At 35.5% G+C, this 19,028-nt stretch overlaps 1 protein-coding gene across 1 annotated transcript; it reads left to right on the forward strand.

Moving 5' to 3' along the window:
• The first annotated feature begins 807 nt into the window (after positions 1–807).
• LOC110455544 (probable 2-oxoglutarate dehydrogenase E1 component DHKTD1, mitochondrial) lies at positions 808–17,099 on the forward strand. The gene is made up of 23 exons (XM_021505732.1): positions 808–970; positions 4,879–5,002; positions 5,248–5,422; positions 5,649–5,756; positions 5,911–6,022; positions 6,578–6,675; positions 7,195–7,258; positions 7,377–7,450; positions 7,980–8,123; positions 8,375–8,490; positions 9,857–9,932; positions 10,144–10,335; positions 10,718–10,819; positions 11,316–11,447; positions 11,710–11,830; positions 12,121–12,260; positions 12,659–12,815; positions 13,300–13,400; positions 13,930–14,031; positions 14,319–14,564; positions 15,123–15,186; positions 15,530–15,615; positions 16,255–17,099. Exons 1-23 carry the CDS (start codon positions 847–849, stop codon positions 16,354–16,356), a joined length of 2,760 nt encoding a protein of 919 aa, XP_021361407.1. The 5' UTR covers positions 808–846; the 3' UTR covers positions 16,357–17,099.
• The last annotated feature ends 1,929 nt before the right edge of the window (positions 17,100–19,028 follow it).

Here is a 19,028-nt window from a genome sequence, read left to right on the forward strand (position 1 = left end):
CGTCTTAACAATTAAGACACATAAGGTGATGAAACTTGGCCAATAGGTATCTGGAATTTAATGCTATAAACAGTCCCAAAATAAATGACCTTGACCTACTTAAAAGGTCACATGCATCAAATACAAAAAAAAATCTGATAAACCAGGAGGCCCAGGGCAATTACAGTTGGCATTGATTGCTATCAAGTTTCCCCAAATAAATTACCTTGACCTACTTCCAAGGTCAAAGGGGTCAAATATAAAAAAACAAAAAAACAAAACTTACCAGGACTGGCTATGGATGATTAAATTTGACCTCCCTCAATAGTGAGTAGAATGCTGGGATAGAGTAGTGTAAAGTTTCATTTAGTCTGGAATATTCTTAAGGCAAGAAGACTCAATATATGAAATTATTGAGAATATTTTCCAGTGATTGCTCAAATATCCAGGTGAGTGTTACAGACTCTCTGTATATCCAGATGAACGTTACAGACTCTGTATATCCAGGTGAGCGTTACAGACTCTGTATATCCAGGTGAGCGTTACAGACTCTGTATATCCAGGTGAGCGTTACAGACTCTGTATATCCTGGTGAGCGTTACAAACTCTCTTGGTCTCTTGTTTGGGAATAGCAGGCAGGCAGCACATTAGGAAAGAAGTCTGCAAACCAAAGTAAGATAACTTGATTAAAACAGAAAAATGTGGTGAATAAAATATAAAGCCTGCTGTGCATATGAATGGAACCATTTATTATATTCTTGGATAAAGTTTAGTTTATATCATGGTCAAGGGGAGGCAACCGCAAAATATGGTGCTCTTCAATCGGAGGTAGAAAAAGTAGTAAACACAAAACACGGACCACCAGTCATGTTACTGTCGAAACTTCGGTGTTTGTGCACAAAAGGAAGGTTGAATCCAGCGGTAACGGCATGCTATCACTCACAAAAAGGTGTTTACGGATTCAAGCCATTAAAGAAACGTGATTCGACAGGTAAATATGACGTTGCATGTCTTGAAATAGCCTGACATTTTCCCCGACCAAGCAACAGAGCAACGGTGGATGCATTTACTGTACTGTACAGGTAGCATTATACAAAATGTATTCATGATATTTTTCCGTATTGATCTCATATTTCAACATCCTTTTGGAGGGCAGCGCATTGTTTTTTTGTTGTTATTATGACTAATATTTTGTAGTGAAACCATGAGCGGTACAGTTCCCGTTAAAGCGGTGTCAAGGTCAACGCTAGTGATTGGATGTTACGGGACACACCTCCTTTAATTTGGGAACGTGTTGATATTTTGGCAAGGATTTCACAAAATGATATAAATGTACTTGTAAAGGAGTCGTTAAAAGTAAATAAACAACTCCATGAAAAGGGGATATATACATGGTTTACATATGTTTCCCAAATAAAAAAGAATAATAATATTAACTATGACTTTCATCACGACCCATTCTTTGCAAAAAAGAAAAGGAAAATGAAACTATTGTTTAAAAAGTCGATACATGCTAAATTTGAATCTTACTTTTTTGAAAAAATGCATAGTTTGGACGAAAATAGTAAGTTATTTCTATACAGTAACATTTTTAAAAAAAGTATGCAGAGGAGCACTACCTATCGTTACCCAACTTTGAATATAGAAAATTGATGGCAAAGCTGAGACTAAGCAACCACAATTTACAAATTGAGGCTGGTAGATCTAAACAGATTCCTCGACAATCTCGACTATGTAAATTCTACAATACTGTAGAAGATGAAGTACATTTTATATTTAAATGCAAAATAAATATCAGGACTACGTTTCTCCAAAAAATTAAAATTAACCCATCATTGCCTGATCTACAAAATTTAATATTATTATTGTCATCTAATGACCCACAGCTTTTGCAGGAAATAAGCCTCTTTATTAAAAAGTCATTTGAACTGAGGAAGGCAGTAGTATGTAGTTTTTGCTGTCATACAGTATCAATGTTTGTTTGATGTTTTCAGCTCGATCCTTGTAAATTGGATGTAAAATGCAATAAAGTTGATTGATTGATTGATTGATATTGTGACAACATTAGGGGAAATTATTTGGCTGAAGCAAATAAAAGTTATTTGCCGTAAACAGGAAAAAAGAGGTTAAATCCACGACTGTAAATAATCTATAATTTCAGAAATATTTATTTCACAAAAAAATAACACTAACTCAATGCATGGGTACAATTTATTCCATATCTTATTCCTGGAAATGTTATATCATAATAAAGACATAATAATGACATATCTAGCTCAGTATAACGTCACAGCTATATAGTCGTTATTACGAGATAGCCAAGTTGTTATTACAAGTCAAGATAATAAGTCGTTATTATGACATAGCGCCATCTCATAAGAATGTCTTACTATCTCGTAAGACCTACGTGAGGCAATCCCTGAAGTCGTACGCATGAAATATTCAGAGAAAGTGTTTTTCTCCTGCCCACACAACTCCAACAACCCAAGTGGAGTATAAGATGGTCTGGGGTGGATTTTGCAGTATCTCATAATCTGTGCTGTTGAATTCAAGTGAGGTGGCACTATAAATGATACTGTTGTAATTATAAGCATAGTCCCACTACAAACAGAACACAATACATCTCCAGCACACACACAGGCTTACACACATAGGGAGATATCAGCAAGGTGACATAGGACTAATAGTTAGCGCCTGATAAGGCAGCTCCTGCGAATTCCTCAAAATCATATTAATGTATATGCTAATTGTATTGATTGTATAAATTGCATATCTATGTACTGTAAATCGCTTTAGAGTGGCTTAGGTTAGCTAGATAGGGCACTATATCAAAGGTTGTATATTATTATTATTACTGGCCGTAGGTCGGTGGTTTTTATCGGGGAACTCCGGCTTTCCTCCACCACTTACACCTTGCACATCCTTAAATGACCAGATCCTTAAATGACCAGCTGTTAATAGGATGTAAGACACAAACAAACCAAAAACTTACTATCTCGTAGCTATGTTCTTATTACTGAGAAAGTAAATCATTTTTACAAGATATTAATAATTCATTACTAAGTTGTTATGACGAGATAACTATGGCTCTCTTACAAGATAATAAATTGTTAGTAAAACATAAAAAGTCGTTATTACAAGATAGTCAATTGTTATTATGACATAGCTATGACATTTTTATGAGATAACTATGTTGTATTAATGACATAGTTTTGTCATAATAACGACTTACAATCTTGTAATAACAACTTAGCTATCTCATTATTATGACATATATTGGAAGTGTCCAAATTGTGGTAGTGTGACGTTAGACAACCTATGTGCTGTAAATACACAGACAAGGCCGGACAGGGATTCGAACCAAAGACCTTAAAACTTAAAGGATGGACAGATCGGACAAGCTATTTGGTCACTGGTAGTCATCCCACTCAATCCTACAGCTCTACACACATTGTTCAGCTTTGTTTCTAAAACTCTGTCCCCAAACACAACACTATTTACCACACAGGTTCGGATATTCCCTGTTAATATTGCACTTATACTTGAAACAAGAGATGGTATGTGGAGAAGAAAAATGCAATAGGGCTGAAGCCAGACCAGGCTTTGAACCAGGGACCTCTAAACTCTAGTCGGATGCTCCCACCAACTACAAAACTTTTCCCTCTTACACCTTCATTTGTGGTTAATTTATTACAAAGGTTAGATACCCTGAAGCTTGAATTGTGCACCAAAAATTAAGTCTGCTATCCCTCTAACACCTACATGTTGCTATCATTATTGTAAATTGAAGCAACATATCTCTCTAACTATTTGTGGTTGGATTTTTATGAAGTTCATCAGGGCTTAAAAGTACCAAGGTATGTTAAAAAAGTTAACATTTCAGCATTTTATACAAATTAAAATGTTAAGGTCACTGAAACTATAAATAGAAAAATCATCTTATTGATCTAGTGCCTTCATTTGTGGTTAGATATTCTGATGAAACCAATTTACATGTTGGTAGAAGTGTAGATGTCTTACATTCTCAAATTCATAAATGTGATTTATCTCTGACATTCCATTTCTATAGAAAGAATGAACTGATCAAATTGTACAATATCTAAACTTCTGGCTGATAATTTGTATTCAGCTGTATTCTTGGGCAATATACATGCATGCAACTTGTATAAAACCATATTGCAGGCTGGAGTGTTTTATATCAGATGTTACAAGATACATGTTGCAAGCATAACTGTAATATACATACGTCTGATTCAGAAATTGTAGGAGCATGTTGTTTGATTTTTTTAAAGTCATGGAAGTCCGTCAAGCACCAAGTCTTATGTCATACAAGGGATAGGCACAGGAGCAATTAGTCAATAGCATTCCATTTTATAATTATACAAATGCTGATGCATAAAATGCTTTATTAAATTGTTCATATTGTAGATCATTGTATAATGTATCCTACGTTTATGTAAGGTGACGGAAACATTTTCTTGAAATCAGTTTATTCCCCTACTGATGCATTAATACAAATTCTGTTGCAAATTGCACATTTCCATGCTTCTTTCTCCTTTGTAAAAATTTGGATCATTTATCCAACTTAGTGAAATATTGTCCCATACTTAATAACCAGTTAGATTTTACATACTTCAGTACTTTAAATTGAGGTATATGTGGTTTTCTGGATCTTTACACTAATGACAAAAGGCTTACTCATGAGAACATATTGTCAAACATTTGTCTTGGTACACTGTATATATATATAGATTATTGGCTTTTGCTAAAGAAAAACAAGAAAAACAAGTTAAACTTTTAAAATGTTCGAAAAGTGAGAACTATTGGCATACTTATTATGTTCTATTTGAAAAATTCTTGTATTACAATTAATAGATTTTGCTAATTATGTATTTGAAGATGTCAGCCAGAGTGCCATTTCAAACCGAGCACAGCATGCCAATGTGTACCGATTTGTGGAAGCCTACAGAAAGTATGGCCATAGACAAGCCTCGTTGGACCCTCTCGGACTGCAGACTGTCGAGTAAGGTTGGGTAAAACGTAAACGAATTTCAGGCGAAGGAAATGTTTTTGAATAACAGTGGAATTGATGAATGATTTTGTATATTAAAAGCTTCAATTATATTTAAAATGATGGATACAGCTCTTCTTTTTACAATATGATGTATCACTTTCACTTTTAATCATATTCTAGTATCGGAATCTACTTATTTTGGACACAGATCTTGAAATAATTGCATAATTCATTCTGCTTGGTCTTTTCTCAAGAGATGTCCCTGAGCTGTGTCCCTCTAAATATGGTTTGTCAGTGGACAGCCAGGACAGTTTCCCCACCGAGGGTATCCTACACACTGACCAGGCTACAATGAACCTTTCCCAGCTGGTCAAGTTTCTGGAGCACGAGTATTGTGGACATGTGGCTGTAGAGTTTGACCATCTAGAGGTAATTACATCACTTAAATGTAGCTTGTACCCATGAAACATTAATTTACCCCAATTACTAGGTAAAATGAAAACAATATTGGTCTGTTTAGGTAACATGTTTAAGCATGTGTTGACAGTTCCTTTTAATGTTGTTTAGACATTTAAAACAAATTGTCGACATATTTAAATATTACTGTTATTTTTAATTGTCTATTAACAATTTCTTTATCCTTTTTTTTCTTCAGACAGAAGAAGAACGCAACTGGTTTGCAGAAGCATACGAATCAAAACAAAACAAAGAATTCTCCCCGGATCAGAAGGTTTCCTTGGCAACACTTATGTTGAGATGCCAGGTATATTTATTGATACATATTTTAAAACGTACTTGTTTATTAGTAATATTTGCTTATGAAAACAAGACAGGAAGATTTTGTTCAAGGTGCAAAACTGTTTACTACATATGACTACCTTATATTAATGTTTTTTGGTGTTTTTTTTGCCATACAGGGATTTGACCATTTCCTGTCTAACAAGTTCACAACCGTGAAGCGATATGGAGGAGAAGGGGGTGAAAGTATGATGGGAATGTTTAAAGAAATTTTCGAGAAGAGCTCAGAGAGTAAGTATTTGGAAAAATGATGTGACTTCATCTTGTATTTTACATGTATACTTATAATGACCCTACACATCTATTTCATGTCACATAAAAAATACTAGCAGAAGTGAAAAACACAATGTATAAGATTATTTTTTCAGAGAGAAAATATCAGTGTATATTGTATCAACACAAAATATGGCATGCATTAAGCAGTATTTTTCATAGATATATATATATGAAGATGGAAAATGTCAATGCACTAATATGTCTCAAAACATGTGACAAAGTATAGAAGACAGATCTTGTTGTTTAGGGGATTATAAACCGCAGAAATTATTGATTTGTGCTAACTGTAACTCAAATTTCAAAAAAACATATCATTGTATGGGGAACAACAGCCATGGAATTAAGTAGCTGAGAGAATATTATTTGTGTCCACTTAACTCATTCACCCCTGAAGACACATTTGAGCTCTTCAAATTTAAAGGTTGGAATAGTTCATTATGAAATTTCAGGGGTGAATGAGTTAACTATCATTTTCTCCAGTGGTTGACATGTGTATGGTTGATTTTTCAGGTGGAATCTCTGATATAGTGATCTGTATGCCCCACAGAGGACGCCTGAACTTTCTGACCTGTATGTTACAGTTCCCTCCTGTTATCATGTACCAGAAGGTGAACATCAGGCAATTACTGTAAAACCCAGCACAAATTGCACCGATGACATTTTAGGCTTGAAATACTGCAAAAACCTGTATTTGTATTAAATATAAAAATATATATTTAGATATGAAGCTCTGTAGGTGTAATTATGATTGATTTGATAAGTACATAGGTATAATTTGTTGTGGACACCAGTTTGATGTGACAGAGCAGGTCTGACAATTTCATGTTATACCTCTGATGAAATTGGCTTCATTTGATGCTTATTAATTTCTACATGTAAAGTATGAAATATCTTTTTATTAAGAGAGACCCAAATCCACTTTGTATATTGCATCAGATTTAGAATATTTAGTATGATGATTTGATACATTATGTGACCACTGTGCATACCTCCTAAATCACTGTACAAACCATCTAAATCAAACTAAGGTTTTAATTTTCTTGAGATAATGAAATTCATTGTTATGGTATGTTTTATGTTGATTTTCAGATGAACATTGCTATGGTGTATTTTATGTTGATTTTCAGATGAAGGGGATGAGCGAGCTCCCTCCTGGTGCCAAAGGGACAGGAGATGTGCTTTCTCACACGTGTACGTATGTTATTGGTTCTGAACTAAGATAGAGTGATTACTAAAAAATATTGGGTATAAAATAGGTAATGAGTCCAATGGTGTGTTGTTTGATAAAAAACGATTTTTTTTCTTGCAGATACATCTGTTGATCTGAAATATGGCAGTGAAGATATACATGTGTCCCTGATTCCAAACCCCTCCCACTTAGAGGTGAGACTTAAAAACATATCAATAAGATTCCAAGGTGAATGATATTTCTTTTTTGCAATATTTTAGGTTTTCCAAAAATGTTTAAAAAGTTAAAGGTAAAAATTGACACCCTTTGAAATATTCTGTATGGCATAGTTTATTCAGACAAGTAAACCAGATTTTCAAATCCTAGCAGAGACATGGAAAAGATGATAACCTCCATTACGCTTAAAAACTACCTACACTTGACATATCAACTTTTGTACAGTGTATTTGTAAATTACATGATAAGCTGATTATTTAAGATTAAATCATCTAACGATTGTCAATTATTATTCAATGGGAGATGGTTTCAAACATGTCGCCATATCTACATTACTTTTGAAAATAGACATGGTATCTGATTTTTTTTTTTTAATGAAATCAGTAGATTTTGATACAATATAGAAGGAAGAATTTAATTTTGTTGTCGCCAAACTGAAACAGTAGTGTCCGTGTATAATGAAGTGAAGATGAGAAATTAGTGCCACTAATTGGCTATGTGTTGTAGGCTAACAACCCAGTAGCTGCAGGGAAGGTGCGAGCCAAGCAGCAGGCTCTGAGAGAGGGAGACTACTGTGATGAGGAGGGGACGGTCCCCGGGGACAAGGTCCTTTGTCTACAGGTGCATGGCGATGCCTCCTTTTCTGCTCAGGTAATAAGTGTTAATTTGTTCAAATTTGTTTAAAGCAATTGATCAGAGATAATCAAAGACATTTTAAGTTACAGAAATTTCCTCTTTGATCTATTAATGTCATACATTTCAGTATGCCTCGGTTCTAGTTGGAACTTGGTATTTTTAAGTTAGGTTTGTTAAAATCAGTACTCTGTGACCATAAATGATAACCAGTGAATAAAGTTTTTTGATATAGGTATAAATGTATATTATGTAAATATATATTGTAGGGAGTTGTTGCGGAGACCTTTGCCTTTGCTGAATGTCCCCACTTCAGAGTCGGGGGCAGTGTACATCTGATCATCAACAACCAGGTGGGATTTACAACAGAGGCAGAGCGAGGCAGGTAAGTCTTGTTTACAACAGAGGCAGAGCAAGGCAGGTATGTCTTGTTTACAACAGAGGCAGAGCAAGGCAGGTAAGTCTTGTTTACAACAGAGACAGAGAGAGGCAGGTAAGTATTTTATACAACAGAGACAGAGAGTGTTGTATAAAACACAGGCAAAGTAAGCAGGTAATTACTGTTTACAATAGAGCCAGAGTGAGGCAGGTAAGTATTTTATACAACAGAGGCAGAGCGAGGCAGGTAAGTCTTGTTTACAATAGAGGCAGAGTGTGTCAGATAAGTATTGTATAAAACACAGGCAAAGTAAGCAGGTAATTACTGTTTACAATAGAGGCAGAGTGAGACAGAGTGAGACAGGTATGTACTGTATACAATAGAGACAGAGTGAGACAGGTATGTACTGTATACAATAGAGACAGAGTGAGACAGGTATGTACTGTATACAATAGAGACAGAGTGAGACAGGTATGTACTGTATACAATAGAGACAGAGTGAGACAGGTATGTACTGTATACAATAGAGACAGAGTGAGACAGGTATGTACTGTATACAATAGAGACAGAGTGAGACAGGTATGTACTGTATACAATAGAGACAGAGTGAGACAGGTATGTACTGTATACAATAGAGACAGAGTGAGACAGGTATGTACTGTATACAATAGAGACAGAGTGAGACAGGTATGTACTGTATACAATAGAGACAGAGTGAGACAGGTATGTACTGTATACAATAGAGACAGAGTGAGACAGGTATGTACTGTATACAATAGAGACAGAGTGAGACAGGTATGTACTGTATACAATAGAGACAGAGTGAGACAGGTATGTACTGTATACAATAGAGACAGAGTGAGACAGGTATGTACTGTATACAATAGAGACAGAGTGAGACAGGTATGTACTGTATACAATAGAGACAGAGTGAGGCAGGTATGTACTGTATACAATAGAGACAGAGTGAGGCAGGTATGTACTGTATACAATAGAGACAGAGTGAGGCAGGTATGTACTGTATACAATAGAGACAGAGTGAGACAGGTATGTACTGTATACAATAGAGGCAGAGTGAGGCAGGTATGTCTGGTTTACAATAGAGGCAGAGTGAGGCAGGTATGTCTGGTTTCACCATTATGTCTTATTGCTGACATAGTTTAGAGGCTAGAGAACAGTTGTGAAGATTGATTCAGATTGATGGGATCATCACCCTTAGATATTGTATGTTACTCATATAGCATGTACTTGTAGGGTATCACTTACAGTAATAGTTTGTTGTTGATATGTTGTTTTGAAAGTCAAATGTGTAAACAAAACTGTACTTTCTGAGTGTGTTCCTCCACACAATATTGTTTCAATTTCACTTCAGGTCCTCAAGATACTGCAGTGATTTGGCCAAAATGAACAGTTACCCTGTCCTACACGTTAATGCCGATAATCCTGAGGTAAGCAGATAAAGGTCCTGTGTAAGTAGAGGTTTTTCAGAGAGAAAGAACCCCTCAAAATATTTTCATGGATGAAATGAAATCCGTTTTCCAGAAAATGTCATGATATATTTTTTAAAACTTTACACTCTGTTTGTCAGTAAGGCTCCCTCTCCTGGTAGATTATAGATCCACCACCGCTTGTTTCCATGAAAATCATGAATTATTACAGGATGTGATGAGAGCCACTTCTATAGCCATGGACTACAGGAACAAGTTCCGTAAGGATGTCATCATTGATTTCATATGCTTCCGGAAGTACGGCCACAATGAGATAGATGATCCATCCTTTACTCAACCTATCATGTATCAGGCAATCAATAGCCGCACCAGTATACCGGACATGTACGCCAACAAACTTGTGGTGGGTATATCTGACGGGGAGGGGTGGGGAAAAGTTTTATTATTCAAACTAGACCAAGGATACAATATGCAAGACGAACCTGGTTTGGGAAAAAAAAATACTTGAAGATAGTATATTATAGAGATTTTGGAATAGATGTTGTCTTTATATAATATATTGTACAGTGTGTATACTGATACTGTTCTAAAAGGAAACAAAAATAAGAATAAGAAAGGCAATTTGATAAAAATAACAAGTGTAGCTTGCTTCTAGACTTCAGGGACTTAACCATGGTATGGTTCAGTATATAAATAATGCTATACGCTATGTCTTGATGCATAGTTCAGTTTGAAGTATTTTGCGAGTGTGGTGTATCTTTATTTATTGGTGTCTCCCTTTGCAGGATGAGGGTGTTTGTGGGCGGGATGTGCTGGACCAGGCTGTCCAGGAGTGGTCCGAGACTTTGGCCAAGGACATGAGTAGAGTGGACACATATGTCCCACAGGTAGGTACATGTAGGCCTCAACATAATGTAACATTCCATTTGTCCCACAGGTAGGTACATGTAGGCTCTCAACATAATGTAACGTTACATATGTCTCACATGTAGGCACATGTAGGGCCTCAACATAATGTAACGTTACATATGTCTCACATGTAGGTACATATAGGCCCTCAACATAATGTAACATTCCATATGTCTCACAGTAAAGATATGCCTTACCTCATGGGTCATTCAAGTAAGGGGAGATGACTAACTTTAAATGTACCGCAAGCTCCTAATGATAAGAGGGTTTCTATAGAAAAGTAGTAATGCATCATATCCTTGACATAGAGTGGATGTAAATCATAGTAACACAATGTGGTACAGCCGATTCAATAAAAAAAAATGGATAGAAATTTAAATAAGAGGTGAGATGGATGTCCACCAATTACCAGTATTGTAGAAGATAAGAACAGTTACTTACATCGTGACTAGTAATAGACTGTTTTGTTTACAGCAGCGACACCTACAACAACAGTGGTCAGGTCTGGTCCAAGCATCCGACTCTGTGTCAACATGGGACACAGGTGTAGCAACAGATATCCTTAAGTTTGTGGGAGCCAAGTCAGTAGACATACCTCCAGACCAGGTAAAATTACTGAACCCCTGTATAGACATACCTCATGATCAGGTGAAATTACTCTATTCCTGTATAAATCTCCTTGTAGACATGTCCCTCTACCAACTTTATATTTATAAATCTCTGTTGAACTTATCACTTTACATATTGATAGACAGCCAGGTGAAAGTGTTGATACCTATTCCTTATTTGTACTCCTTGGTGTCCCTAGGTGTGGTGTATAAAGTCTAAGGGTCGAATGTAAAACAGTATAAATGTTTTCTATATATAGAATGTGCACCCTACCATACAGAAGACCCATGTAGAGCGACGTCTACAGAGGATAACGGAGGGGCGGGACCTAGACTGGGCGACAACTGAGGCTCTGGCATTCGGATCACTCCTGTACCAGGGTGAGTGAGACATTGTGCTGCCAGACTTAATATATAGAACACTCTTTGAGATTCGTATGCATTAGGCTATGTGTGTTCTGTCCATCCAGTCATGCAATTGTCACTTGGTTTGAGGAATTGAATCTGGTGAGACTGATGACCAAAGGTCAAGGTTGCTAACATTTGTTTATGTTTACCTATATTTCTCACTTGTTTTGCATATTAAACCTGTTTTACAAAAAAGAGTAAACGTTTTTAAGTTTCAAAACTGCTGGTATTACAAAGACTTTCTCTACATTTTAACCCCTCAGGATTTAATGTGCGGATCAGTGGACAGGACGTTGGACGTGGCACATTCAGTCACAGACACGGGATGATTGTAGACCAGGAGACAGATAACATTGTCATTCCCCTCAACCACATTTCTGACAATCAGACAGGGTTCATGGAGGTACAACATCTATACACTATTTGTTTGTCATTGATTTTTATGGTCATAATGTCTTTGATTTAATGAGGTCTGACTACATCAATGGACTTATAAATAAGATCATTGACTACTTGACCTACAGCACTGTATATGACTACGGTTTTCACTTGTGTTATATATTCTTCTAATCTCATTTGGGCCAAATGTGTATTTATTTAGAACTATTTCTATTATCAGGCAATTTATCCGGAACCTCTTAAAAGATTCATCAAGTGAAAAAAGCAAAAATGGAATAATTGATAGAATTTGAATTACCCCATTATCCATACATTTCTAATTTGCCTACCCCTCTTCTTGTACAACTTCTCTGTAAAAGCACCTAGACACTCGGGCTAACTGAAGGTGTTGTTTCTGTGAAGGTGGCCAACAGTGCGCTGACTGAGGAGGCAGTTCTCGGCTTTGAATATGGTATGAGTCTGGAGAACCCAAAGAACCTAGTCATCTGGGAGGCTCAGTTTGGAGATTTCTTTAATGGAGCTCAGATCATCATCGACACTTATGTTGCCAGTGGAGAGGGTAGGTTATAAGTAGTGTTGGTAGTGGAGAGGGTAGGTTATAAGTAGTGTTGGCAGTGGAGAGGGTAGGTTATAAGTAGTGTTGGCAGTTGCCACTTTTATGTTTATCTGGTTGAAACATTTCAGGTGGCACAGAAATGTGCTGTAAATATACTGTTTGTTTTTTAAGCAAAGCTATTTGAAATGGATAAATGAAAGCAGCCAAGGACTTGGTTGTATAAATTTATGAAGTTTTCATTTTTTTATAATCTTTATCAAAAAGTGATCATTTTTAATCCCAGAACATGCATGGTTTAAGTACGATTTTAGTAACTAAGGAAATGTTACATAATTTCATTTAAATGTTACCTTTATACAGTGGCATAACTGGCATTTGATTAGCTGATAGAGTGAGATAAACCTGGATCCAGGGCATTGCTGTTGTTAATGTTCAGTATATAAACTGTTGCACTGTGACTGGTGTCAGTGTTATTTGTGTGTTACAGACAAGTGGCTGTTACAATCTGGCCTTGTTATGTTACTACCACATGGTATGGATGGAGCCGGACCAGAACACTCATCCTGTCGCATGGAAAGGTTCCTACAGGTAAGCTCTAAGATATACTCTGTAGACTGATAGTTACAGGTAAACTCCAAGATATACTCTGTAGACTGATGGTTACAGGTAAGCTCCAAGATATACTCTGTAGACTGATAGTTACAGGTAAAAACTACAGCTTTTGACATAAGCTGTCTTAATGTAAAAGTTATGTGTTTTTTCCTATTAGGTTTTGTCAAATCAAAAACATAGTAAGGATAATAAAGTCATTTTAAAGGGAAATTTTGGGTTAATTTTAACTTAACTTTTTCAGTCAGGAAATAATTGAGTGGCAAAAAAATGTAAAATATATATGTTTGAGTGTTTTATCCCCGGAAACTTTTCTTTTATATAGTTAAACATGTTTATACTGAACCATGTTACACCTAAGAATTAGTTTGTTACATGTAAAATAGAATCAAATGTTCATAGGAGAAATCTTTGTTGGTGACACACTGCAGTATAAGCATGACATCACAATAACTGAGTTCACAGTAAACATATGACTAAGGTGACCATGATATGATGTTTCCTACAGATGTGTGACAGCAGTGAACACAAGGTGGACAGTGACCAAGTCAATCTACAGGTAGCCAACCCCACAACGTCTGCCCAGTACTTCCACCTGCTCAGGAGACAGGTTAGTAACGCCAACTAGGAAACATCGCTTCGATGTGCTTTCTGTTTTCCCCATCTGTTCCTTTTGAATTAAAAATATAAATTATATAGCCCATTAGTATAGATTACAAGTTCAAGCATGTATTGTACAAAAATAACATTGATACATTTAAACAATAATCAGAAGAGTCAAATAACAACAGTTGACAATAAAATAAAGGAGTCAGTTTGTAAAGTTTAATATGTTGGTCATTATGACTACTATTAAATAAACATGTTATTTAATTGGATATGACTTTTTGATCACAGATGGTGCGTAACTTCCGTAAACCCCTGGTTGTGGTCGCCCCGAAGGTTCTGCTCCGTTTGCAAGCTGCCATGTCCTCCCTGTCCGACATGGCACCCGGCACTAGTTTTAAGCCTGTCCTCGGTGACCCTGGGGTCAAAGGAGATAAAGTCACTAAGGTTATTTTCTGTACTGGCAAGCACTTCTACAACCTACAGAAAGAGAGGGACAGTAAAAATCTACAGGACACAGCCATCGTAAGGCTTGAAGTAAGTATAAAGTGTAAGACATGAGAAATGAGGACCATTATAGTATGACTGAAAGAGTTACATATGGAAGGCTGATACACAGTGCCAAATGCGAAAAGCTTATTGTCAAATGACAAATGCGTATACATTGTAATGCCAATTAACAAATGCATAATGTGTATTACATAAAGGTCAATCTCTGTATCATTATTTCAATGGCTGAGAGAGATATGCATATTAAGGTAGCAAACAAAATAGGCAAGGACAGCCACACAAGCACTCAAGTTATTATATACTGTTTGATACTCTTGTTATCACCTACCTTATCACATATCAGACACTAATGGAGGTACTTATTCATCTATCAGTGTATCTAATAAAAATGTCTGGAATAATGTTTTTGATGAGAGAATTTTGCTATAGAGAAAAATTACAATGTTGTATAGCATGAATTACAATTATTGTAACACAAATTATAATACTGTTATTTTCAAGTATTTAAGGATTCTTTTTTGGATTAATTGACTTAGTGATTAAACAAAGAATTCCAAACATTGAACTGTGATGTCCATATTTCAGAGTCTGTGTCCATTCCCCACGGCAGAACTGCAGGCAGAGCTTCTTAAATTTCCCAGTGCCAAAGGTGATCTTCTGTTTACTCACTATTTCATTAGGAATCTCAATGAATTGATCATCAATGGTGTCTTTTAATAAATAACCCTGAGTCAATACGCCTGCAATATTCTCTTATAACTCCCTGGTTGACATTTGCATCGATTAATTGCGGCGGGTCAACTTCTGTGCTGATTGGTTTCATACCAGGTACTAGTCCAGTCTCTCAATATATACTATGATCACAAAGTGCTACATGAAAACATTTGCGTGATTGGACTATTTTTGTTCACTAAATGTTATACTTCTGTTCTTGACAATATAGAATACGACATGGAGTATTCATCACATGATTTTAATTTGTTTGAGGACAGATTTTGTGTGGAGCCAGGAAGAGCACCGTAACATGGGAGCCTGGACGTTCGTCTCTCCTAGGTTTGAAAACCTTGTGGGATGTAAGGTGAGGATCCTCAACAGTCCATACTTATGCTGAGAGTTTAAGCTACTATTAATGATCCTCAAACAAAAAAAGTGCTATTTGTCTGGAACAAAACAGTGAATTCATCTCTTTTTTATACGCCCGTCGAAGACGGGGACGTATTATGTTATCACGTGAGCGGTCAGGNATTGCACTCATTGATCTACCAGTTATGTTGAATGATTTCTCTTTTAATATCAATTACTCACAAATACTTCATATATTTCAATCATACAAACAACTGCTCATTCAATGTGTGACGGGCGTATTATATACCGCTCGCGGTAACCTTGTTGTAAGATTGAAAAGCTCCTGTTACTGAAATTCATTTCACTGACATCATTTGCTTATAACCACATTTTTCGAATGGGAAAATAATTTAACCTGTTTTACATTTTCACATTTTCCATCCCTGAACAAGAGGGCAAATTCAAACAATTGTTAGATATCTGCTGTAGTTAAAACTTCTGACAGTAAAGTAAATTGAACAATAAGAATATTTGTTTGGAAGGATTCAAAAGCAAATATTGAACTGGTGAAAATATTAGTTTTCAGTAATACATTGTTATATTAAACTGTATTGTCAAATAAAGTGTGACAAATGAATTTGTTTAATTGCAGCCGCGGTATGTTGGCCGTGACCACCTAGGCTGCCCAGCCACTGGGATCGGGGAGGTACACAGGGCCGAGGTACAGCAACTGATGCTGGATACCTTCAGTTGACCACACCTGTAAGCTGCTAACTGCTGTACAACTCTCCGACTTACCTGTACATGTGGAAATTACCCATACAAATAGGATATCCATACATGCTCATCTGAACACCTCCATTAAACGTCCACCTGTGTTAGGAGACACTTTTAATGTTTGCCATTACTGGTATATTGATTTCATTGTGAACTGAACCTGTATTAAGAGACCACCTGTGTTTAAGATATCACTTTTTGGTCTTTCAAGATAAGAGGTCTTTTAATGCAAGTTTGACTGTATGTTAATATGAAGAGATCTCTAAGGCCAAATAAAATTAATTACTTGGTTCTCAGGCCAATTTTTTTCAAAAGAGATGCGGCAGGGCGGTATTTTTTTTTTCTTTCATTTTACATGGCAAAAATGAGACGAGGGCGATTTTTAAAGACGGCGGCTGGCGCATTCATGATTTTTTTTTATTACTTTCACGATAAAATCGGCGATGCCCTAAAATGAAATGCGTGCTGGCCTAAGAACCAAGTAAACAATTTTCTTTGGCCTTAGAGTTTCTGTTTAATGCAAATCTGTTCAGTTGTATCAAATAAAGAAATCACAGTGAACATTTCTGTTCAGTTGTATCAAATAAAGAAATCACAGTGAACATTTCAGTAAAGTTGTATCAAATAAAGAAATCACAGTGAACATTTCTGAACAGTTGTATCAAATAAAGAAATCACATAGAACATTTCTGTACAGTTGTATCAAATAAAGAAATCACAGTGAACATTTCAGTAAAGTTGTATCAAATAAAGAAATCACAGTGAACATTTCAGTAAAGTTGTATCAAATAAAGAAATCACAGTGAACATTTCTGAACAGTTGTATCAAATAAAGAAATCACATAGAACATTTCTGTACAGTTGTATCAAATAAAGAAATCACAGAGAACATTTCTGTACAGTTGTATCAAATTAAGAAATCACAGTGAACATTTCTGTACTGTTGTATCAAATAAAGAAATCACAGAGAACATTTCTGTACAGTTGTATCAAATAAAGAAATCACAGTGAACATTTCAGTAAAGTTGTATCAAATAAAGAAATCACAGTGAACATTTCTGTACTGTTGTATCAAATAAAGAAATCACAGAGAACATTTCTGTACAGTTGTACCAAATAAAGAAATCACAGTGAACATTTCTGAACAGTTGTATCAAATAAAGAAATCACATAGAACATTTCTGTACAGTTGTATCAAATAAAGAAATCACAGAGAACATTTCTGTACAGTTGTATCAAATAAAGAAATCAGAGATTTTCTTTATAAAGTATTCAATGCAACTCTGCTGTGGAACAATTACCAAGATTCTGTGTTATTACATGTACTCAAATTCCATTTACATTGACAATCAGTAGGATTTAATCAGTTCATCACTTCTGCAATATGTACATACAAGTCCTGTCATTCAGCTAATATACTATTGCAATATTCTGTTATGACTTTCATGTTAGGGATTACATTTCATTGTGTAATATCACTTTCAATTATGTCATCACCATAATGACAATTATAAAATGCATTATAATTACGTCTAAGAGTTGCACATTCCTGGAAAAATGTATTTATTTTGGCCAACGTAAGTTAAAGTTTTTAATGGGATAAGAAATATTTTTTAGAAAAGAGTATCAAAATAAATATCCTAAATTTATAGCATAAATAAAGTATTTATTTACCCTGCAATCTTTTATTGAATATGTTATGACATATTTAGCTTTAGTAAGGAAGTTGTGAGTTATTTTAGAGACTGCCTTACAGTAGATTGTGACTGCCATACAACATAATAAACAAACATGGAGTCATCATAATTGTAATTTGTTGTTTTAAAAATATTTGGTATTAACCAGTACTGATATCTTCGACAGTAGTCTTGAACCTGGTGGTGAGAAATGTCCATTACATGCGTTTGTCAGATTTTGTAGTTGTGGTTACTTGTATGCCCCGATACTAATTCATTAACCAAAACTAATACTCAAGTTGCTTTGTCACTTAACCAGAGGTTAAATTTATTTTAGGTTTTTAATCTTAGCTAATTTAACCCTTTCACCACTGTAGACCATAATGGACTCATCTAGATCAATGTATGGTAGAGTCTACCAAAGTTACCTAGGGGTGAAAGGGTTAATAGATTTTGGGGTTAGTTTTATATCCAAGCTGGGCAAAATGTTTTGTTCCACTAGTTTACGAGGACGACATAAGTAGCATGGAATGTTAATTCAAGCTCACTGTTATATCATGTTCATTCAAATGATCTAATTTTTATAACTGAAATCTGTAATATTTTTACAAACTATCTCGAAAACAATTTAATTGTGATATATATGCATAAAATCATGATATCCTTTTTTATGCAAGAAGGAACGTGCAGTTACAAACCATATATCATGGACACTTGTTAATTCTGCCACCTTTGGTCACAGGTTAAAGTTACTGAGTGGTGAAATGACTGAAATACAGGGACAAGTTTGAATAGAGAGGAAAACTTGTTCTATAATGATCAACCTTGTCCACTTCGTCAAGTTTGTTTGGGGTTGTGAAATGTGAAAATTGTGTTTATGTGAAGGTTATTTACAAGGATAACATATATAATATGTAAATTTTAGCTCACCTGGTCCGAAGGACCATGGTGAGCTTATGCCATACCACAGCAT

The sequence above is a fragment of the Mizuhopecten yessoensis genome, unplaced genomic scaffold (genome assembly GCF_002113885.1).
Source record: "Mizuhopecten yessoensis strain PY_sf001 unplaced genomic scaffold, ASM211388v2 scaffold8261, whole genome shotgun sequence".
In the NCBI taxonomy this organism is placed as follows: Eukaryota; Metazoa; Mollusca; class Bivalvia; order Pectinida; family Pectinidae; genus Mizuhopecten; species Mizuhopecten yessoensis.

What these genes read in the sequence shown, in the direction of transcription:
- LOC110455544 (XM_021505732.1), top strand. Translation starts at nt 847, where the DNA reads ATGTTACTGTCGAAACTTCGGTGTTTGTGCACAAAAGGAAGGTTGAAT. An exon ending in TTTCGAGAAGAGCTCAGAGA is followed by an intron (nt 6,023 to 6,577) that starts GTAAGTATTTGG and finishes TTGATTTTTCAG; the next exon opens with GTGGAATCTCTGATATAGTG. An exon ending in GCATGGAAAGGTTCCTACAG is followed by an intron (nt 13,401 to 13,929) that starts GTAAGCTCTAAG and finishes TGTTTCCTACAG; the next exon opens with ATGTGTGACAGCAGTGAACA.